The sequence below is a fragment of the Gekko japonicus genome, unplaced genomic scaffold (genome assembly GCF_001447785.1).
Source record: "Gekko japonicus isolate JY-2015 unplaced genomic scaffold, Gekko_japonicus_V1.1 scaffold9, whole genome shotgun sequence".
Lineage (NCBI taxonomy): Eukaryota > Metazoa > Chordata > Lepidosauria > Squamata > Gekkonidae > Gekko > Gekko japonicus.
In genome coordinates, this window is record NW_015168044.1 from 3,451,164 (window position 1) to 3,475,040 (window position 23,877).

General features: G+C 43.4%; 1 protein-coding gene and 1 long non-coding RNA gene across 2 annotated transcripts in view; one reads left to right on the forward strand and one right to left on the reverse strand.

Moving 5' to 3' along the window:
- BIN3 (bridging integrator 3) overlaps window positions 1-23,877 on the reverse strand; it is a 118,640-nt gene that overhangs the window by 49,959 nt on the left and 44,804 nt on the right. The window contains exons 3-6 of the mRNA XM_015414193.1: window positions 10,953-10,993; window positions 10,339-10,400; window positions 3,214-3,350; window positions 1,986-2,026 (exon numbers count right to left, since the gene is read on the reverse strand). Of these exons, the coding sequence (XP_015269679.1) occupies window positions 1,986-2,026; window positions 3,214-3,350; window positions 10,339-10,400; window positions 10,953-10,993 (281 nt within the window). The remainder of the gene's footprint in view (window positions 1-1,985; window positions 2,027-3,213; window positions 3,351-10,338; window positions 10,401-10,952; window positions 10,994-23,877) is intronic.
- Window positions 1-23,877, forward strand: part of LOC107112991 — a 36,320-nt gene that overhangs the window by 5,365 nt on the left and 7,078 nt on the right. Inside the window, exon 2 of the long non-coding RNA XR_001482603.1 lies at window positions 19,412-19,499. This is a non-coding gene — a long non-coding RNA (uncharacterized LOC107112991). The remainder of the gene's footprint in view (window positions 1-19,411; window positions 19,500-23,877) is intronic.

The window sequence follows — 23,877 nt, forward strand, 5'->3', positions numbered from 1 at the left end:
TCATACCTTTTATTAGCACCAACGACAATATCACGGAACTATGTGCATCACAAACAGCGTGCAAGCTTTTGAGTTCTCTAGAACTCTTCATCCGGCTGGATACTCAGCAAAAAACAACCAAAAAGTTAAAAGGGGGGCAGGGGAGAGGTGGCAAAATCTGCAGTTGTAGTCTTAAAACAGAAAACAGGATGTGCTGCAGGCTAAATTGGATTAGTTTAGATGGTGCTGGATGAAGAACTGGTTTCCAAGTTCCCATAATGTTGTTTGGACAAAAGAGAGAAGAAAAAAATGACACTTCTGTTTTATGAATAGGAAAGGTAGCAGTTACTCAAATTCCCCAGGAGCAGCAGGCTACTCCAAATTTTTTCTGGTCCAAGTTCAGTCCTAGAAAAAAGATATTGTAGAAAATGTGTTTTGCACTGTGGGCCACATCAAAAGACTGCCATGAGTTGTAGAATCAGAATTACTTTTTGTAACATGGAATCCAATCCAAGGTATCTTTATTCAGAACTAAGCTGCTCTGAGTTCAATATGCCTTAATTTCTTCCCCAGGGAAATCCACTCCAGGTTTGTTCGGGAGGCATCATATTAAAAGAGTGACAAGACTGTACCACAAGGTATAAATAAATATTCACATAAAAATAACTTGGAGAGCAAAAAACAAAAAGCAGCCACTCACTAATCTGAAGAATAGCATATAAAAATTAGACAGTGTCCCAGTGAAGGAAATTGGAGTTGACTGGACAAATCTCTATCAAATTTCATAAACAGCAACAGCAAGAACAGGTGTCATTCTACCAGTGACTTTCATCTTGATCAAATAACACAAATTTGACACAAAACTGAAAATTCAAAATGGGTTCAAACTCCAACTTGTGAGTTTGTGGGTCATCTTATAATGGACAGTGGTTTGTGGTAACATCTGAATTTACAAACCACAGTTTCTTGAGTGGCACTGCCTCCCTTATGGCCACATAACCACCGAGACAGAAGTACAAGGAAAATGCCTTCCCTGGTGAGAGGCTGAGAAGAAACAAGCTGCAGAAAACCTGAAAATCAGGGCTTATACACAAAACCTGGATGGTATTTATATCTGGTAGATAAAGCAGAATTTGCCGCATAAACCACCGTTTAAGCAAACTATGGTTCAGCATGATGTCTGGATGCAATTTTACCCGACGCTTATTTGATCACATTTCTGTTTTGAAGTTGTCAGCCTTGTCTGTGTGTATGTGTTTTTAAAGAATGTACAAGTCATGGGTTGTGACAAAATGATATGCTGAAAAAAATATATTGCAGTTTTTCTAGTGCTGTGGTCCTCACCATGCTACCAGCCAATACCTTTCCTGATAACCATCAAGTGTTTTTAAAAAGTGGGTAGGATTAGACTGGGGTTTTGCCCAGCAAGGCTTCTGACTGACCATGGGAGATTTGATAGGCTGTGCAGATTTTTCACCTGCCACCACAGCACAAAGATCTTCACTGTGTGACTGAAGGTAAGTTTACAGGTGTGCCCACCATGCCGTGTTAGAATTCCAAATGTCCCTGCAGGTTCAAAACAGTTGGGGACCCCAGTTTTAGCACAAAGTTAAGACATTCCTGTTTGTCCTTGTCCCCGTCCCCCTGATCGTTTTAAACTGATTTTGGAGTTCTTCATTTGTATGCACTTCGGGGACTTTTTTAAAAGTAGAAAAGCAGCTTATGAGGGGGAAATGAATAATTATCCATACAGACTTCTTAATATTTTGCTGCTAATATTTTACATTTTCAGCTTTTACATTTTCAAACCTCTATTTGTAGCAATGAGTGCTAGAAATTTAGGGGCTTTTGTACCAAAACACAAGCTAGATATTGAAAACTGCACACACCTGTGTGGATGCCACAGGAGTACCTGGGGAGGGGAAATGTATTGTTCATCTCCTGTACTTTCCTCCATAAGGATTGCAAAAGCACATGCCAATGCACATAAAAATGTTGCTACTTACTTTTTCAAGGGCTCTATGACTGTCTTTTGGATCTGGTTCACCTGATGGAAGAAGAACAATTTTTAAAAAATAAGAGAAGAGAAGCTGTTTGAACTATGCCTGCCCTATTCAAGTAGTCTTATGACAAGATCACAATACAAACAGTAATTATGGCTAAGTGCTCAGAGGCAGAAGCTGAACTCCCAGGGCAGAACACTCCTCTCCACTCCATTAAGTTTAGTAAAGTTCTAACTTAGAGCAAGCATCAGCTATCTCCCTTGAGTTTGGCCCACTCACTCCCAGAAGACAAGAACGGTGTGTGATGAGCAGGCTGTGATACCGGCCTTTATGGCAATGTCTCTGCACCACAAATGTTGAAGAACTGCCTGCTGAATTAATACACAGGCAAGGCCCTATGGTCCATCTAAAGCAGCAAGGACTGGCACTTTGTATTGACAGCTCCTATAATCTGTACACAGACATTCCCAGATTTATTATAGGACCATATTATTCATGCAACAATCAGAATCAATGACTTGCTTCTTTAGAAGAGATGTTTATTGATCAATATTGGCAGAACGTCACTACTTCAGGATCTGTGTTAAGACTAACGGGAAAAGCGCGGGGTAGATAGATATACGGGGTTCAAAGAAGGGCACAAGGCGGCAGAGAGCCAATCAAGGTAAGAAGTGGGGCCCGTCAGAATCTAACAGCCCCTTGTTCCCAGAGGATGATGCTACAGCTAGGAACCAAGGAACCCAGGTCATTCGCATAAACTATACAGAAAAGGGAGCATCACCCAGACACCAAGAAAGTGAAAGTTACATTCCAAAGAAACCCTTCCCCCTCCACTCCAACCTTTATGGCAGCGAGCTGACAAGCAGTCTTCAGAGTTTTATACTCCTTTATACTCCTTTTGTTTTTTTTATGTGCAGAGTATAAAAATTCTGAAGGATACACACACGGCTGGACATCAGAATCTGCAGTTTGCAATACAATCACAGTCGTGCAGACTTGTACATCCTCTGGTGGAAGACAATAAAGTTCTAGTAACAAGACAATAATCCACTTTCAATCCATTTTCAGTGCACTTTACAACTGGAGTTTTACTGTGTGAACTGGCAGAATCCAGCTGGAAAGTGGATTGAAAGTGGATTATTTAGTGTGCGTGACTGCAGGCTCCGAAGAGAGAAACAAAATGGAATGTTCACAACCAGTGTGGACAAGACTGAAAGGGCTCAAATCTTACCTTCTCTTGGTTGAAAGAATCCATTCTCTTCATTGCAGTATCCAAAGCTGTCACCATCTCAAGAAATTTAGGGTCTTGCTCACAGAGTGGGTTGGACAGTAAGTCACAGGAGATTTTCACAGCTGACTTCGACATTGCTGCGGTTGGGACAGAGCCCAGGAAGAGAGAGATTCTGTCAGGGACTGGAAGTTGTGCAATTTTTCCCAGGGCTCAAAAACAGACATTATTGAACAATTAATACCACACTTACACTAGCGATGGACCATTGCTGAAAAAATCATTTTTAGGATGGTTCTTGTCTAGTGTGTATGTAATTTCCCCATTGATTGGTTCATGGTTTTGTCTGCACCCATGCAAAGTTCATCATCAGTTACTGAAGAACATAGCTCTCCTGTGTCTGAATGCTGTACCTAAAGTTTAGCAAGGTAAAACAGTTTGGTGGGACTGGACAGACATTAAAAACAGTCTGCCACCATGTGTGTACAGCCGGGCTTCAGATACCTGTGGGCAACATAAATGAAAATAATGAAAATACCTGGTACTTCATGATACTCAAAGTGCTTCACAAGCATTACCTCGGCCACAACAGTATTGTATGGCAAACAAATTGTACCTCTATTGCAGGGGTGGCGAACAAGTTCGACAAAAAGAGCCAAAATTTTAAACTGTAAGAGTCAGAGAGCCACACCACGCAGTGGCTCGGGGCAGTGGGGGGGGGGAGGGAGAGAGGAGAGCCCTCCCCGCGCTTGGAAATCCTGCAGGGGACCATTGCCGGGGGAGAGGGGGGGTCTGCCCCGCCAGGTCGCCTCCGGAGCCCCTCTCTCCGCGCTCTGGGAGAGCCCTCTCGGCGGCCAGCCCCGCGCCCGCGCTTCTTGCCGCCCCGAGCGAGGCCAGCGCGCCGCAGCCAAGGTAAGGCACCCGGCGGGAGCGCACCGCCCTGCGCCAAGGAAGCGCTCCTGGCGAGCCCTCACCTTCCCTCCGGCCGACGATCCCGGGGCGCGCCCAGCCCGGGCCGACCCTCCGCCGGCAGGGCCCTTCGCTCCCTCTCGCCGCCGCCGCCTCCTCCGGCGGCCGCAGCTCCTCGCTCGCCCCCGGCCAGCTTCTGGCTTAGCGCCGGGCGCAGCGCCTCCGAGCAGAGCGCGGCGTCCTCGGCCTCGGAGAGCCGCCCTGGCTCGCCTGCGGCCGAAAGACGCCCTCTCCCCGGAATGTGTCGCTTGGAAGCCGCCGAGGGAGCGCCGGGCAAAGAGCCGCATTCATTTTGGCCGGGAGCCGCATGCGGCTCGAGAGCCGCGTGTTCGCCACCCCTGCTCTATTGTGTATGTGCGTGTATGCTTGCTGAGAGTCCCTAAGGCTGAGAGAGAAAAAATGATATGCCTAAGGTTATCTAGTGAGTTCATGGCAGAGGCAAGGTTTGAACTCGCCAATATGCTACAGATCAGTCAATTCTCCCATTTATCCTCATCATTACCTGGCAGGTAGGTTTTTAGTACAGCCGTTTGAAAAGTGGGGAATTAACACTTCCACATAACTTGCCATGGGCTATCCAGAGAGGTGAGCAATTGGAAACCAAATCTCACCATCCCAAGGCCTATCAAATACACTGAACTGGCTTAGATGGTGTAGATGATGGGTCAAGTGTGTCAGTCTCTTTTCAGGAACACATTAATTCTCCTGTGCCTACAAAAATAACCCAGGATGTAAAGAGCTGATAGTACACTCTGCATTCAATGCTAATGGGAAACCTTCCAAGAACATTAACGGATGGCTTGAAGGAAGAGCTATTAATGCATTTGTGTAAACACCGAGATAATAGTTCATATGTAATCAAGTCCATACTGTTTAAATGCACATTTCATAATGCTGAAAAAGTAAGACTCTTTTTAAAAACAGGCACGGCGTGGCTAGACACTCAGAGCTTGCTTTTTTCCCAACAGACTGTTAAACACTGCTGAGTCTTACCACACCTCCCTCACAGTGAAAATCAGAACCTATTAAAGCTTTCCAATAGCTCTACAAAAATTATCCTGTGGCAGCAGTGACAAGATAATGCAGGTAAAGCAAAGGTTTCTGCTTAAGCTCCAATCCTATGCACGCTTATCAGAAAGAAAGCCCCTATGAAAACAGAGGGACCGGCATCCAAGAAAAGATGCACAGGATATCATCTCACACAGATCTGCAAGGACTACACTGCACCTTTTAAGTAAAACCTCAGGAGATTTTGAGGGGGGGGGAGGGGGAGGAAGCAGAAATGTTAGGAAAATTATATATCTATATCTATATCTTATATATATATTATATATCTATATCTCAGCGATGCAACGAACATGAAATTGAGCCAACTTCGGAGGACGGCGGAAGACAGGAGAGCCTGGCGGGAGATTGTCCATGGGGTCGCGAAGAGTCGGACTCGACTGTGCGACTGAACAACAATGTAATACTTGCTCTCCTATCAAACCTAAATTTATTTGATTGATTTAACAAACATAAATGCATCATGTATGGCTCAGCATATAAAAATGTACTATCTGGCGTATTTATGGAATTAAAAAAATATATATATCTATGTCTTAGTTCTCTGTAAGAAAAATTGCAAGTATAGCCAATATTTGATAGAGAGTTGCAAACTGTTGTACCCTATGCTACCTTAGCACATGTGTCTTAATTTTTGCCATCTCAGAGCTAGAGAAAAAAATCAAAGTGGAAAACAAATTCTGCAGTAAACATTAAGGGTCTTATTTGGAAAGGGATACCTTCATTGTCATAATAGGGAGTATTACCAGAATATTAGGATATCCAGATAAATTTTATAACATTTAAATGCCAAACTAATAATGTAGATAGATACAAGTAGCTGAACAAAGTTTGAGTCCATGGCACCTTTAAGACCAACATAAATAAATAAAACTTTGTTGGTCTTAAAGGTGTCACTGGAATCAAACTTTGTTCTGTTTAATAATGCATTATCATTGATTGTCACCAGATTTATTCACATCGAAGTAATAAGCATATTCTTTATAATACGTTGTATATGTCTACAGTATACACAGGAATTATTATTATCTAATGCTGTAGATCAGAGCTGTCGAACTCATTTGTTATGAAGGTCGGATCTGACATAAATGAGACTTTGTTGGGCCAAACCATGTGTGTCATAAAATGTATTGCCAGGTAGCGGAGATACTTTATAAAGGACACAAACACAAAGGTTTTTTTTAACTTAAAATAAAAACATGCTTAAAACATTAGCACTCTTGCAATATTTTGTTTATTTAACAGTGTCTGAGAACTGACATCTCTTGTTCTGAATTACTGCATCAAAATGTCTGTGCTGTTGCAATCTTGAGTATGCTGTTCAGGTGTGTATCTGTAAGCAGCAAACCTAAAATTACACAGCAGCAGCAGAACTGGAAGAAGAAGCAGAAGACAGCCAGTTCCACTGTGGGCCTGATAGAAGTCCCCTGTTGGGGCTTCATCCAGCCCCCGGACTGCATGTTTGACACCCCTGCTGTAGATTGTCTTAAATAACAATTTCCACACTATACAGTTTGAATAAAACATTGCCTTAGGAAGCATTACGCTCATTCCAAAAGAGAAAATAGTTCACAGGAGGCTTCCCCCAACCATGATCAACAACGTTTTCCAATTTTTCTACTGGAAAAACTGAAAAAAGTGGGGAGAGGGGGGGCTGGCTTTTTTCTCTAGACAGGAAACGGTCCACCTAGAGAACCAAAGCTGGGCAAATAAACAATGAGCTGGTCTACCAGAACATGGATTCAAATAACAGTGGTTGCGCTCTCCACTGACGTCGCCTGCAGCTAATGTAAGCCACTTTCCCAAGAAACGTTTTGCCTCCCTTTGTTAAAACAATATGGGTAAATATCATGCCTTTTAAATAGCTGGTTTTGCACACAAAAAAAACTTACTAGTGTTTACTACCTCCTTGTGTTGGACAGGCCCTATCCCTATGCTTCGAGGAACCTTATCCCTAAGAGGGTAGCCATCAATTGCCACGTTATCGAAGTTTTACCAAATTCCCTTTGAGGCAAAGATGGCAACTGGTGACAGCACACACAAATTATCAAACCAAGTCTGCTCATGAGAAGAGAACAGTTTGTGTCTTTCATTCTAAATTTACCTACTACATTTCTAGGAAGTACCATTTAAATTTATAATGGCTGCTTTCTGTGTCACACGCTGCATAAACCACATCCCTAAGTGAAAACTTTATGAAAAACCTTTAGAATCTGTAAAGATGTCAATAAAAACATCAAAAAGTATCATTTCCCTACTGGATATACAATTCACATAACCTAGAAAGCATTGAGAAACTAATTTTCAGCAAATCAAAATTATCTCATGCAATCCCTATTATTTAAGGGAAGATAAAACTGGCTTTGTGCCACAAGGAAAAGATCCACAGAGGCATAACCTGCATAAAGAACACTCAATTGGATCCCTCTTTCTTTACAGCAATGCCTAATGGGGTAGAGGAATGAAAGTTTCTGGAAGGTGAACTCAGAAACCTAAAATCTATTTATTGTAGATTTTTTCTCAAAAATGAAGTCATCAGAAACTAAAAGCTAAAGGCCACCAAAATAAACCAGGAAAGGAAAACAGAGCACTGCAGATCAAATGCTCCAAGGAGCCACTGCGTGATTTAGCAAGACAAACTGAAAGCAGAAGCACAATTAGGGTTGCCAAGTTGATCTTCGCCGGGAGCGGGGGGCTCCCGGCTGGTGTCTGGCGCGCGCATGCACGCGCCGCACGCACATCACCCGGAAGTGACGGGAGGACGCCAGGCATGCTGGGGGTGGGGCCACGGCCATACAAGGGAAAACCATAGAGTCACTTCCGGGTGACGCGCACGTCGGGGAGGAGTTCCTCCCGGGGCCCGATCCGGCAGCGCCGGGGAACGGGCCTCTGGGGCGGGGTTCCCCCCCCCCCGGGGGGACTTGGGATCCCTAAGCACAATGGACACCATCTCCATGTGGAGGCGTGGTGCAGTCTATTTCTCCACACACCACTTTTGTGGCAATGTTCCTGAAGTTTCACTCTTGTGCATGCACAAGCTACTGAAGCACCTGCCTGTGTTGCTGTAGTCAGTGCACCCAGGACCTATTTAGTAGGGAGGACCAGAGTTGCTAAGCAACAGAAGCTGGACATTTTGACCAACGGCTGACCAACTCAAACATTACCAGTGCAGGCAGAGTAAAGAATCCACTATCCATCACTGGGATGCAATGGGAAGCATAGGAGACCGAAAGAAAAAAACCCAACCCAGAGCACTGCTCACATCCTGCCCAGGCCTCTGCTGAATCTGGGAAATGCAAACGCAAGCCCTCTCACTCTAGCTACATCGAGCCAGGATCCTCCAAAAGACTTGAATGTGGTCAAGGTTTGGGTTTGTCCCAGTTTCCACTTACTAGAAGGAGGGACAGGCAAAACAAAAGCCAAAACAAAAAACCCAAAACCACCCTTCCATCTTCACTCCATAATTCAGGATGACATGCCTCTAAATGCAAAATCGTCTCTTGGTATCTGGACAGAGCTTGAGCTAATCTGTGATGATGCCATAAAGCTAAAGGGGGGAGAAAGACAGTCCTCCCACAGCTCCTTTGGGGCTTCAAGTGCTCCATATAAAACCACCCACTCAAAGGGAGGGGAAAGGAATCTTCTACAAGGAAAATCTTACTGGAAGAATCTTAGGACTTTTTAAAGCCTTGTGAATTGTTTCTCTGAGACCTGGAACATCTGTGCTTTTTATGAGCCCTACACGCGTAGAAACACCAAATTCCTAGTTACTCCACGATTACATCCCCTGTGCAGTCATTAGCTCTGTGTGCGTGCAGCCCATGAATGGTAAGGACCGCAATTAACCTGGCCTGCACACTGGACATTACAACTGAAAAGGGAACATGCAGAGTTGGACACATGCAGAGTCACTTTCGAGCTATGACTGCCTTTCGAGCTATGACTGCCTAGACTGGGTCTACAGGCTTTGAGCTGCACAAGTGCACAATCTTCTACCTGAACAACACATCCAGCACACAGGTATATTAGGCAGAACTGGCATAATCCAGATATCCAGATAGCCACCATCAATGGCAGGAACCATATACTTGAAGCCATGTCTGCCTGCAAAATTGTGCTCATTTACTCTTAGCATCACTGGTCAGAGACAGAGCCATGCAAACCTGACTTCTCAGAAAATAATATAAACTATTCACGATTCACTCATGTTTAATTGGAGTTTGATTGCAAGATTAATTTTCTTTAAACAAATGACTTTAACATTTTTATCCTGCCTTCCATATCATCATCAGCCCCCGGGAAACGCCACATGTCCAAAGCTCTGCTATCCACATTCGGAAAAAGGAGACAGGAGACTACAGATAATATACATTTAGCCAAATACAAAAGTTGCCACTTGTTTTGCCAGGAAAAAGGGGGGCTTTGGAAGTTTCCAGATTCAGGCTTCATACAACCTAATTCTTCTGCACAAGGGCCACCTTTTCCCAGTGCTTGGGAGTGGGTAGAGAAATAAAGTATGGGAGGGCGGACCAAAAGAATTAGGGGCCACATATTTTGGTCCTATAACTATCAGCTATGGCACAATATATGCAACCCTCCAAGGCATTTTGAAAGACATCCCAGCCATACCCTGCTAAGTGGTTATTACTAAATTTCCTTTTCCCCCAAGCCCTTTACTGTCAGACTGTTTAGTCTGTTTGTTTAAACCCTGTACTGTGTGATGCAGTGGAATGGGGTTCCTACCACAGAAACTAGTAATGCAGCGTGATGGAACCAGTGTGCTAAAGAACACACCTGCATGCCAGATGTCCAACTCTACTCTTTTTTGAGCCAACAGCGGTGTCAGTTTAAGAGGGAGCAACTTATTCACTGCTTCCTACGCCTATCACTGTGTCACAGCCAAACTGAGCGAAACCAAGCATTAACCAGGACTCCCAGGATTTGCTATCCATTTACACTCATTCGCTAGGTAACTAAGTAAAGCTGCCTCTTTTAAGAGTTCTCTCAAAAGACACTATGGGTAAATTTGCAGCTCCACAATGCAAGAGATCCCCCACAGCCTTTGTTCCCACTAAGCTTATCAACGTTACCTACCCAGGTCTGCATCTGTACTTTTCTTCATGTCCTTCTGAAGCTTCTTAGTCTGATCTTCCAACCTAAAACAGCAAATTAAGTTTTTCATTTTTTTTTTAAAGAACCCATTTGTGATGAGGACATTCTTGCTAAAGGGGCATTCTGAAGACGTAAGAAGGAAGAAAAGCAGGTGACAGCAGTGGGGTAGCAGCTGGATTTTCACCTGCAATATGGGAGAGATGAAAGGAAGCAATGGGGAAGGCTGGAGGGGCAGAGATGGGGGCCACTTTGAAGGTTTCAGAATCTCTTCACGAAAAGCACTTGTGTGCAAGATTTAATGGGCTACACCAGTGTAAAGCCCTGCATTTATTCTTGCCATCGAGGTGGTGAACAGCTACTGACTTCCCAGTGGTGTGCACGTGTAGAGCCATGCGCAAGTGCACAGGAGCATGTACAACAAAAGGGAATAACATAGGTCATTCTTTTGTGAAGGCCCTCTGTAATTTATGAAAAGGCCCTCAGTCTCAGCAGGCAGTGCCAGACCAACACGGGACAGAAGGGCAAGACGGAAATACAGGGAATGGAGAGGAAGAACAAGGGCCATCCTCCACAAGAAGCCAGTTAAAAACACTTACTGTTGAAGCTTTCCATACTCTCGTTCAAAATCTCTTTCGACCTGAGAAAAGGAGGACACCTCAGATCAGCTTTGGAGCATACCTTTAAAAAACAGAAAGACTCTACCCAGTGTAAGTGGCATTCGTCTTACAAGCACAAAGCCCCAAACAGGAGAGTTTTCAAGCAGCGAACAGATAACACACCAAATTCCACACAGGCTCTCAAATGAATGAAACATCCACTTGCTAAGGACTTCCCACCCCTCATAATGTGCAGAGAACATATTGCCCCCAGTAGGCATGAAAACAGCATTGTGTCCCTACCACCAAGGCTGGATTTAACAAATAAACAGACACCCCCCCTTGTTAAATAAGTCTCCCATTTGCATTCTCCTGAACACTACATTCAGTACTGCACAGAGCAATTAAACAGACTTTTCCCACACCACCTCCCAACTGTTTTATTCCATCTACTTACCTATAGCCCTGAAGCATCCTTACAAAAGAAACTGGAAACTCAATGTTTACTTTTTAAACATTCAAACAATGTGATATCACTGCCAGATATAGATACTAGCAGAGAACAGAAAGGACAGTATTGGGGGGTATGAGGTCGCCATGAGCCGGCTGTGACTTGACGGCACTTTCCTCCAACACTTTGGTTAAATAGGCCTTTAATATTTTTTCACATATTATTTCCTCCTCAATAAGGAAGTGCTGAGTTGTTGTCTTACTTGCAAGCTATTTCTTAGACAGAAAATAAAGTGACTTATGGAGACCTCGGGCTCATTCTCCTACCCAGCAAAGAAGGACACAGTTCTGTAAGTGGCCACTCATCAGGGACACCAAAACAGCAAAGTGTGGAGCATGCTCTCTCTTTCTCATTGCCATTTTAAAGAGCTACTAGCCCCATACCAGTTCAGGGAGAACTGGCTGTATGGCCAGCATAGCACTGTCCTGTGTTCAACATGGCGCTTGCAAGCAAACACACAGACACCAAAGCTGCCAGCAATTGTGTCTGGTTGCCTACAGAGATCTGTGTCTTCCTTCAGCCTTAAGGGCTATTGGCAATTTAAAATAGAATGAAGACAGGAAGTTGCACACAAACTCTGGGGCAGTGGTAGCATAGCAGTTCTCATGGCCACATACCCATTGGTCTTCAGTTCAAGGGAAGCAGAAGAAGTAAATGGGCTCCTTGGCTTCCTGCTATAAGGGGAAACTATCCACAGAGTTTTAATCCCCACTGCAATTTTTAATACACTTACTGAAGTTTTATTCCCATGCTTCCTCCCCCATGCCAAAAAGTGTGGCAGTTTAAAAACCAGTGTGGTAAGCTGGGATGAGAGATCTGACTAAATTCAACCAAAGGCACTCAAGGAGTTTCCAAGGATGTACATGAATTTGGAACCTGGCATCCAGCATCCAAACCTAACACTTGAGCCAATACAGAATATTAGTTTTCACTCCTCTTAAACCCTAAGAGCCTGTCAAGTCTAAGGGAGATGGTGATGGAGGCAGAGATGGTAGCTATGGTGACTGCCCATCTGATGTTATTAGGCAGAGGAGTCCAAAGCAACTGCATTAGTGAAGCACTGCAATCGCACACTGCAGACCTGTGGTGACTACATGGTCCTGATCCCTTTGTAGCCTTCTGGTTTATGGACAGAAGGCAGAGAAGCCACTATAGTGCTATGCAATAGCAACTGTCCATCTTGTAGAAAGGGATGGCACCTGGAGGGAGCTCTCCCTTGGTAGATTATGCTTGTCCAATCAAAAGGAAGCAACAGAATCTATTATCAGGGTGAAGGGACAGCTGTCCATCACTGGGACAGAGGCTAGACAGCCATCTGGTCAGACACTGTAGCTTTAGATGTCCTAGAATGAAAAGAGGTTTGGCTCGTTGGTATGTAGAGCCTGCTGCAATCCTAATCTGAAAGACCAGTTAATGAAAGCTAGTTTACTTTAAACAAATGAGAAGGTTCAACTCTCTAATTAACTGTTTTATCTAGTAACAGTTACCACAAACCCAGTCCTGACAACTGATATGCCTGCAAGTGATCAGCCATACAAATTTACATCAGTTTTATATCAATTTAATGGCCATGACTTCCCCCAAAGAATTCTGGGGGTTGCAGTTTGGCAAAGCTGCTGATAATTCTCTGACAGAAATCCCTAACCCCGCCTCAAAGAACCACAGTTCCCAGGGTACCCTAGGGAAAGGAACTGACTATAGCAAACCAGTTTAAGCCTGTAATATAGCTGAACCCCAAGAGTCTAGAGAACAATAACTGCTGTGTCAGCATGTTATCAGAACAAAATTATTTCAGCAAGAAGCTGTGTATAAAAGAAATAAAGGAATGCCATTAGGTTGGCCCTGCTTGTAAAAAACAACAACAACATGCTGGGATTACAGGCAAGCTCAACAATCACTTAGGATCACAGTGGTCCTTTTGCCTTAGTTTTCTATTGGTAACATGCCGGGGAAAGCACGTTCCCACCTCACAGCTTCCTTTATAAACCCCGTATTGTAAGTACTAAATGGGGAAACAAAGAATGCCACTTTAATTTTGGAGATTCATAGTTGCTCATTACAGCTGTGCAATTTCCAACTATTTCCTATGAACTGTAGAAAAATGCTTTATATCTATGGAGCCTTAAGAGAAAGCAGCCAAAAAATTATACTGGGGGGGGAAAAAAAAGTCATTTGAACTTTCTGCTGGGAAATATATAGTTTTGGCTCATAATTTTTTTTTAATGACAACTTTCCTTTCACCCGTTTTTTTCTCCCCATATCTGTGTTTTAGGGCATTTCAAATGTGCCTAACTGGTTCCAGCATCTGCCACCCACATCCCCTAAAGATAATGACTGCTGAACATCATCTTTCCTGTATCATTTCCTAGGAGACTCCTTAAGCACTGCTGCTTGACTCAATGTCACCACCAGCAAAGTCTTCCAAATCTAAAGACATAATCCAAAACGAATGCCACTACACAATCCTTTTGCAGGTTCATCCCCCAGGACTGTATAAGGAAAACAACATTTTTGTATTTTACAAGAAAGGTGGTGCAATCTAGCCTGACACCCTCTTAAACTTGGCTTGCTAACCAACTTCAAACCCTGGCTTAGCAGGGAACCTGATTAGCAACTCTGGTTAATGCTGGTTCTGCATTTATAAATCAGGTGAAGGCATATGGGTTTTCACTCCGGGGAGAGAACTGTAGAATACAAGATTCCACGACCGGCTCCTGAACTAGGGAGAGCTGGAGTTGCGTCCACACTAAGCCCAGGTAGCTGCACAACCTTCTCTGGCTCCACAGTCATTCTTTGCCTCCCAGTGGAATGGAGGGCCTGCACAAACTAAAGCTTTTAGCAGGTGCAACAGATGATCATTTTATTTCTAAAGCACTTTCTAATCAAGGTACAGTCAGAATGAACTGTGGGGATTAGACAAGCTGCACAAGCAAAATTCAGTAGCACACAGTTGACACACCCTTAAGAGAACACAGTGGGACAGCAGCAAAAGGAATAGCTTCTCAGGAAAGCAAAACGCATTGCAAGTACCCAAGTGAGAAGTATATGGATGTCTCTCCCACATCATCAGGAGGTACACTCATCTTGCTATTCAGCACGTATACTGAGGAAAAAGCAGGAAAACAGTATATAATCCTGTAAGTAGACTGAACCAGAATATTAAAATGGCAGGGGGGACCCCAACACACACAGGCAATACTACAGGCATACACAAAACAAAATTCTCAAAAGCAGAACAGAAACACCTAAGGAAACTCAAATGCTTCACACGCAGATCTTTGCTTAGTTTTTAATTACAATGAGTCGAGGACACCATTTCCAAGGAAAAGTTTGATCTTATGATGGGTCTCCTTGAACATCATCTCAGCCTGCAAGATGAAAGACTGAATTGGTCCAGAAGTGTTTCAATCTGATGGCTATTTCGACCACGCTGGCTGGCAATGCCTGTGGAGCTTGTACCTGTCATGTGTCCATTATGATGGAAACTACTAACCATGAGTATCTAAGCGCAACAACTATGTACAAGCAACAAACTTTGCTTGCTGCCAAAAATGGTCCTCCTAGGAAAGGGCTGGATCAGTGTGTAGGATGTTTGCATTGCCGCTGCCTGTGGTGTCGCAAGCTTGCCAAAATCCACAGCAGCTGATGCCTTCAGGTCAGGTAACAAGCACAAAAAAGTAAAGCCACCCTACATTTCTATGGCTGTTCCGGTGGTTAAAAATAGCTGCTGAATTGCCACTTCTATTTATATGTCCATGTGTGAACTGTCCCGGTTGCCTTACAAGGCAACATGACACAGGCTGCCAACCTGGCACCTAACTCCGGGGTGGCTGCCACCATTTTAATCACATATTAAAGCTACTGGCTATCACAAACAGGAATACCTGGGACTAACAGGAAGTTCTATGCAATGGTTTCTTTTTTTCTTTTTTAGCAGAGGCAACTTTCCAAACTTACAAATTTTTGCCCCAACTTAATCACTTTTTTTGCTGCTCTCTCTTGCAAGCGAATTCACCACCTGCACGTTGATACTATAAGGGGAAACACACACAATTGTTATTATTTAGCATTTATGTACACTTTCTACTGCAAGTAAAATGGAGATGTTAGCAAAAGGCCAACACTTGGACAGAAAGATGGAAATTCTGCTTCTGCTACTAATATTTATCATTTGTTAAGTAGTGAGGCAGTGAAATTGGAAAGGGTATCCCCCCCCAGCGTAAATTCAATTAGTGATGATTCATTAGCAGAACAAAGTGGTGTTCTGCACTAAGAAGTTCCAGGGACAGTGCTGCTGGGCTTGGTTTCCCTTGGATGAAAGAGCACTGAAGACTTGTGGTGTTTTTGTAAAATGTGCTTTATGTACACATTTTTTATTTTTATTATTATTTACAATTATTTATTTTTATTATTTATTTATTATTATTATTATTTACAAATGTACAAGCAGAACACAGTGGAGGCAAATGTGCTCATATAAACAGACGCCATCACATTTCTAGAAAGCAGCTGTGGCCATAAACTTGCACCCCCAGAAACTCTCCCCCCCCCTTTAAATCTGCACTCCCAGAAACTCTCACGCTCTCTGCCCAATCTAACTGCAAAAGTTCTTTTTCTCAAACACATGTAAACACCAATCACTGCAGAAGAACTGCACATCTAGGGAGCCATTCACAGTTATGAAGAAACCTTAACGTTCTTTTGTTAGGACCCTCACAATTCACTGACAATGAACAAGGCAGGGCAAACTCCTAACAACACACAACTGTTACCATAGAAGATGATGCTCTTCAGACCTAATACTATGCAACATTAGATAAATGCTATTCATGCCTCCTTCATGGGCAAACATAACCTACCCTGAACATGGCTGGGATCTACAGTATGAATTCATTTATAGCATTAAGCCTATGGAGAATATACATAAACATACCATTACAGACCGTAACAAACTTATCACTGCAAACCATAACACACATTAAAGTAACAATCTAAAACAGTTAACATTTTGCACGTGACTCTTTGACAACCTAGCTCACAAAGGAACAATGTATATAAAACACCTATAGAACCAATCTGTACAAGTGGGGGACAAGCAAGGACTTGCTCATGGGCATCTCATTTTCCCATCCACCACTATTTACTCTTTCACTTCCCTCGCAGCCTCCACAGTCTCCCCCCCTTTCCTGCTTCCTCTTCTCCTTCCCACCCATGAGCCAACCTACCTTCATCTGCCCCATCTGCACCATGGCCTCTACTAGTACCTGGCCATGCCCAGTCGTGCAGTGGCTGCCACTGATGGGCCAGCCTCCTTCTCTCTTTCCCACTTACCAGTCAACCTAACTTTATCTGCCCCTGTGGCTTCAGCTCTTCCTCCTTCCCTAACCCTGAAAAGCCTCTCCCTGGGAAAAGTCTGGCTGGACTGTGGCAACTGGCACTGGGTAATGTGGAGGCTACCACCAGGCTATGGCAAGTTGGTTGGGTAGTGAGTTTCTGGTACTTGCCTTCAATGCTCCCTCTAAGGTGTGGAGTCTTGTGAGCTACTGGCATTAAAGTTGTGAGCAAGTGATTTGGCTACTGCATAAATTAGTTTGCTCTGGAGCCATCCATCCTGAGCTAAGACAAAAATGTGTGAGCTAGAGGCTAAAAAACTGAGGTAGCTCATACTAACTCAGCTTAGGGGGAACACTGCTTGCCATTGGTCCTGTCCCCAGTTGAATCCTCCTCCATCATGGAACATAAGACAGTGAAAGGACAACAGAGCCCTTTCCAGGGTTGTTTTGGCCTCTTAGTCCACTCCTGCACCCCTATGGCTTTGCAATACTGTTGTGGTTACCTAGCAACTCCCTACTACCACTGGAAACTCAGTGGGCATTCTTTTCTTAAAGCTACAGGCATTATTTGTTATTCTGGGGAGTTTTAATCCCCTAGTGTGGTGTGTTTATTTTTTTAGATTTTTTTTTTGTAAACTTGGGGTTTCCTTCAGATTTGTAGAGATACCTTGGCTCTGTCCCTAGTTCCATTTTGCAGCTCTATCAAGCATATCCTATATGATGTGGCTGGGAAACAGACATATTGAGTATTAATCCTGATTGCAGAATGTGGGGTTCCATAACATATTTAACAATTATGTTAAACACATAATATTTAAGATTTTCTCAGTAATCCTCTAAAAACCCTGTGAGACAGACTAGTATTATATATTCCCATAGTACAGATGGTGGACTGAGGCTGAGTAGCTTACTGAATAAGGCCATCTAGTGAATACACGACAGAAGTGACATTTGGACCACGTGTTTCCTGGTGCACATCTCTATCTCTGAGCCACCAGGCTATATTCCTAAAAACACTCTCATGGGAATAAGCCCCATTTACTTACTTCTAAGTAGACCGGCTTTGGAATTGCTCCGTGTCACCCTTAACCCTACCACTATGCAACATTAGATACACACATATGCTTATCTGTGTTGCACTAGCCAAGCTGTCTCCAGCATAGCCATGAAGTTTTCATTTTGCCTGCTGCTTTCCTTTAGGCAAAAAGGTTGTGAAATGCCACACTGAGCGATCACGTTTTTTTCTTTTCTTTACACTAACTACACACATCCATTGTCTTCTGCTGGCAGACCAGATATTCCCCGCAGACTCATCTTAACAAGTGCAAATTGACTCCTACTAGATTACAGCCCTCTTCTTTACAAATGTTTCGGGTCTCAGATGTCTACCTAATTTAAAAATGGAACTAAGCCACACAGAGCCAACTGTCCCATTGCAAACAGTAGTTTCACCCAAACTAAGATTTCTCTGCGTGATCATTTGTTTTGCCTGAACTAAGAATTCTATTAACAAAGGAGAATGTCATTTTTACTTGATTTTACTGTCATACAGAAAAGCTGATTTGCTCTTCCAAATCAAACTATTTCTGTCCAAAACAGACCAATAAACATCTTAGCTTTCTGTAGCCTTCAATGACTAACCGCAGAAAATGAACATATATATGAACACATGAAGCTGCCTTATAACGTCAGACTACTGACCCATCAAGGTCAGCATTGTCTAGTCTGACTGGGAGTGGCTCTTCAGGGCCTTAGGAAAAGTCTTTCACATCACCTACTGCCTGATCCTTTTAATTGGCAATGCTGGGGATTGCACGTGGGACCTTCTGCATGCAAAGTGAATGCTCCACCCCTCAGCCATAGCCCTCCTTCATATTTTAGATAAGAAGCTTCCTCTGGCTCTTATGGCCATCTGTTTTCCCACAAATAAACATTTTCTTTAAGAATATTTGACCCGCGGTCTAGGGAGATGAATAACAAGAAGATTTAGAAATTATGCATACTTTACATAAATCTGAGCCTACTTAGTTCTATGCCACTAAGATTTTACTGTCCAGAAGTCTAGGTGGTGGAGCTGAAAAGCCTCTGGGGTTAACCAGCTGCAGGCACCTCCATGCATTTACAGGGTACCTTTACCTCACAGGGTCTATGTATGTGGTAAGACTGTGGCAGCAACCCGGAGCCAGGCAGCACCATGACAGCTGGTTAGCCCACTCCTGTTCTGGAGCACAGGAAGTTGCAACAGAAAAACCTAGATCAGTCCCTTGATAAGGTTACCATCTCTGCTCTGCAACAAAACGTACATACCCTTGCATGAAATACAGAAAAAACATCTTTTCCAAGACTGCTTTTCATTACTGGGGGAACATCACCTTAACTCCTCATCAAAAAATAAAAGGAAGGAGGCCCCCACCTGGCAGCAAGAGGGGATGTTTTCCTCCAGGCTTGAAGCTGCCCAGGGGCAGGATGGAGGAGTAGCTGGTAAGTGTTTCCCACTCAGACAGCCCAGCCCCTGAGCATGACATCACCCAAGAGTGAATTGTGTGCATTTTGGTCAACTTGGTCAGCGATGCAGCTTGAAATAGAAGTTTAATCCCATCCTATCCTCCTCTTAGGCATGTCCGTGCCGGAGGTTCCTGCACTCCCACTTCTGTGCTTCAACACATAATCAGAAATACAGGAAGCCATCCCAGGCAAATGAAGGTAAGATGTGGTACTGGAGTTCTTGCGCTAACGCTGCACTTTTCCACTTGTGGACTGAAGGATCTGCCATGCAAAGAGAGTGCAAGTAAGCACCACGTGGCTTTTCAACCTTGAGTGCAGCGAATGAGCACTCCAAAAAAGTTTAAACTACAGTGACTTTTGCAGGTACTACCAAGAAATTTCAACTATTACAAAGCACATGCTTAGATCAATATGGGTAGCCGTGTTAGTCTGTCTGTAGCAGTGGAAAAGAGCAAGAGTCCAGCAGCACTTTAAAGACTAACAAAGACTCATGCCCTGCCACAAATTTTGTTAGTCTTTAAGGTGCTACTGGACTCTTACCCTTTTCTAAGGGACGAACAGTACACATTTTATACACAGAATTCAAAGATTGGCATGCCTGGCATACTTCTGCACAAAGCAGAAATCTCTATACATCAGATTATAATTCAGATTATACTGTATCCATTGCCAAGGAACTAAGCAGAATCACTACATGGTTCCAACCCAGACTATGACGGGAGAATGAATCAGGAAGGAATGAGGGAACGCGATAACTCAGCAGCTAGAAGGATGACTTCACAGAACTGGGAGAAACCACAGAATTCTCAAGGTAAAAAGAGTACTTTATCAAAAGCATTTTTTTATTGTTTTGGAAATAGATAACATGGTTGGGAGAAAATGGTGTGGTGTGTCTGTCCCAACTAACACCACCTGGTTACATGGTCCTCCACCAGCCCCACACAACTGGTCAGCCTGGAGGTGTGGCTATTATCCTCCATTAGTCCTTCAACTTCTCTAGACTTCCAGTGCAGATTATCACTGGCACTGACTGTATGCTCCATACAATAGGAACTAAGGATAGATTAGGCATTCTTCTCGTCTACCAGCCACATACTTCCCCAGTGGGCACCCTCACTGAGTTGGCAGAGGTATTGTCAGATGTGGTGCTGGAGACCCCTACACTGAACATTCTGGGGGACATCAGCCCCTATCTATACCTTGTGGCTAATAGCCACCGATGGACCTCTGCTCCATATGCTTATCTAATTCCCTCTTGAAGCCGTCCATGCTTGTAGCCGCCGCCACCTCCTGTGGCAGTGAATTCCATGTGTTAATCACTCTTTGGGTGAAGAAGTACTTCCTTTTATCTGTTCTAACCCGACCGCTCAGCAATTTCATGGAGTGCCCACGAGTTCTTGTATTGTGAGAAAGGGAGAAAAGTACCTCTTTCTCTACCTGCTCTATCCCATGCATAATCTTATAAACCTCTGTCATGTCACCCCTCAGCCGTCGTTTCTCCAAGCTAAAGAGCCCCAGGCATTTGAACCTTTCTTCATAGGGAAAGTGTTCCAACCCTTTTATCATTCGCATTGCCCTTTTCTGCACTTTTCCCAAAGCTATAATATCCTTTTTAAGGTGTGGTGACCAGAACTGTACACAGTATTCCAAATGAGGTTGCACCATTGATTTATATAGGGGCATTATAATATTGGCTGATCTGTTTTCAATACCCTTCCTAATAATCCCCAGCATAGCATTGGCCTTTTTTATTGCAGTCACACAGTGTCTCGACGTTTTCAGTGAATTATCTACTACGACTCCAAGATCTCTCTCTTGGTCAGTCTCTGTCAGTTCGGACGCCATCAACGTGTATTTATAGTTAGGATTTTTGGCTTCAATGTGCATCACCTTGCACTTGGCCACACTGAACCCCATTTGCCATGTTCACGCCCACTCGCCCGTCCTCGACAGATCCCTTTGGAGTGCCTCACAATCCTCCCTGGTTTTCACCACCCTGAACAACTTTGTATCATTCGCAAATTTAGCCACTTCACTGCTTACTCCCAACCGAGTACTGATCCCTGCGGTACCCCACTGCTTACCACCCTCCACTGAGAAAATTGCCCATTTATACTCACTCTGTTTCCTATTAATTAGCCAGTTTTTGATCCACAAAATGACTTGTCCTTTTATCCCATGACTACTGAGCTTACTTAGGAGCCTTTGATGAGGAACTTTATCAAAAGCTTTTTGGAAGTCAAGGTAAACAACATCTATTGGGTCCCCCTTGTCCACATGTTTGTTCACACCCTCAAAAAACACTAACAGGTTAGTGAGACAAGATCTTCCTTACAGAACCCTTGCTGAGTCTGCCTCAATAGTTTTTGTTCATCTATGTGCTTACTAATTCTTTCCTTAATAACAGTTTCCACCAACTTACCCAGTATTGATGTCAGACTGACTGGCCTGTAATTTCCCAGATCTCCTCTGGAACCCTTTTTAAAGATGGGAGTGACATTAGCTACCTTCCAGTCCTCAGGAAAGGAGGCAGATTTTAAAGAAAGATTACATATTTTTGTCAGGAGATCCACAAGTTCACATCTGAGTTCTTTCAGAACTCTCAGATGTATGCCATCCGGGCCTGGTGATTTATCAGTTTTTAAGTTGTCTATCAGTCATAGGACCTCCTCTCTCGTCACCTCAATCTGACTCAGGTCTTTCAACACCCCTCCCAAAGTCAGCGGTTCTGGAGTGGGTAAAGCACTTCTCATCTTCCACAGTGAAGACAGAGGCAAAAAATGCATTCAGCTTCTCAGCCATTTCCCTATCATCCTTCACTACTCCTTTTAACCCTTGGTCATCCAAGGGCCCCACTGCCTCCCTGGCTGGTTTCCTGCTTCTAATGTATTTGAAAGTTTTATTGTTGGTCTTTACGTTTTTCGCTATACACTCCTCATATTCCCTTTTTGCCTGCCTGAACACAGACTTGCATTTTATTTGCCATAGTCTGTGTTCCGTTTTATCAGCCTCACTGAGACTAGCTTTCCACCGCTTAAAGGAATCGTTTTTACCTCTTACAGCTTCCAATACTTTGTTTGTTAACCATGCAGGCTTTTTTTCTATACCTGTTTGTACCTTTCCTAACCTGCGGTATATATTTTTTCTGAGCTTCTAAGATTGTAGTTTTAAATAGTTTCCAAGCTTCAACAATGGTTTTGACCCTTTCTACTTTTCCTTTCAGTTTCTTCCTCACATGTCCCCTCATATCAGAGAAGTTACCCTTATCAGAGAAGTTACCCCTTTTAAAGTTAAAAGTGGTTATGTCAGTCTTTTTGGCCAATTCCCTATTTATGCAAATGTTGAACTCAATAACATTATGGTCACTGTTCCCAAGTGATCCATCACTTTTACATCTCTCACTTGCTTTGAGTGTCCGTGGTTCCTCTGGCATGCTTTCTGCTACACACCTTGTTAAGCTGTCTGCTTTTGGAACCTATAAGAGAAGAGACTTTTTTTTTTGAGCCCCCCGAAGGGGATTTTTTTATTACATTTTTATAAACACTACAAACTACAACAGAAATAGGATAAGGGACTACATCTAGGGACAAAGTAAAGATACCCACTAATACCTAAAAACCCAAGAGAGGAGATCTTCTAATCAGCTTACACAAACATCAAGTCCTAATTCCACTAATCCCTTTACAAACTGAGTCAGATATATCATTATCTTTTAAAGTTCTTAAATCCAACTGTTATTAAGAAATACCCCCAAGCATCTCAATTCAACATTTTTTAAAGGTACACATCAGCCTTCACTTCTCCTTGCCCCGTCTCTTCCGCAACTTATAAGGGCTTTTAGGAGCTGCTGCCCCTTTCTCTGAAAGAGAGTCCTTTTCGGAAGAATCCAAGTCCAGCTCACCTCTGGACTTACTGTCCTCCCCTTCTTTTTCGTCCTCCTCTGGCCCTCCCAACTGGACTCTTAGAAATTCGCGAGCTTTCAGAACAGAGTCAATCTTTTCTTTTTTATCCTTGATTTTGAAGGTGACGTCTTCTGGAGTTAGCCATCTATATCCAATTGAATTTGTCTGAAGAAAAAGAATAAGATCTTTGTATTTCTTTCTCCTTTGCCTTATTCCAAATGGAATGTCTTTGAGTACTCTGATGACATTTTCCCCCACTTTCAGGGGTACTCCAGATACTGCTTTCAGGATTTCATCCCTCACATGCCTCTTCAAGAATCGTACGACAATTTCCCCAGGCAGATTATTTTTCTTTATATATCCTGAATATGACCTATAGGCCACATCCATATCACTTATCAGCTGTTCTGCCATCATCTCTGTCACTGGGGCCAGTATTTCACTCATCGTTTCCTTTAGATTCTCAGTCTCTGGCATGCCCTAGAAGCGAAGGATCATATTAGCCTTTTCCATTTGTAATTGCAGCAGCTGATCTTCTGTGGAGACTTGCTTCTTTTCCAGTTGTTTCACTTTCTTCTTCACCTTTTGTGCAGTGGCATCCACTTCTTTCACCTTCTCAGCTGTTTGATTCATCATTTTCAGAGTCTCGTTTATCTGGTTCTGCTGAGCGGTGA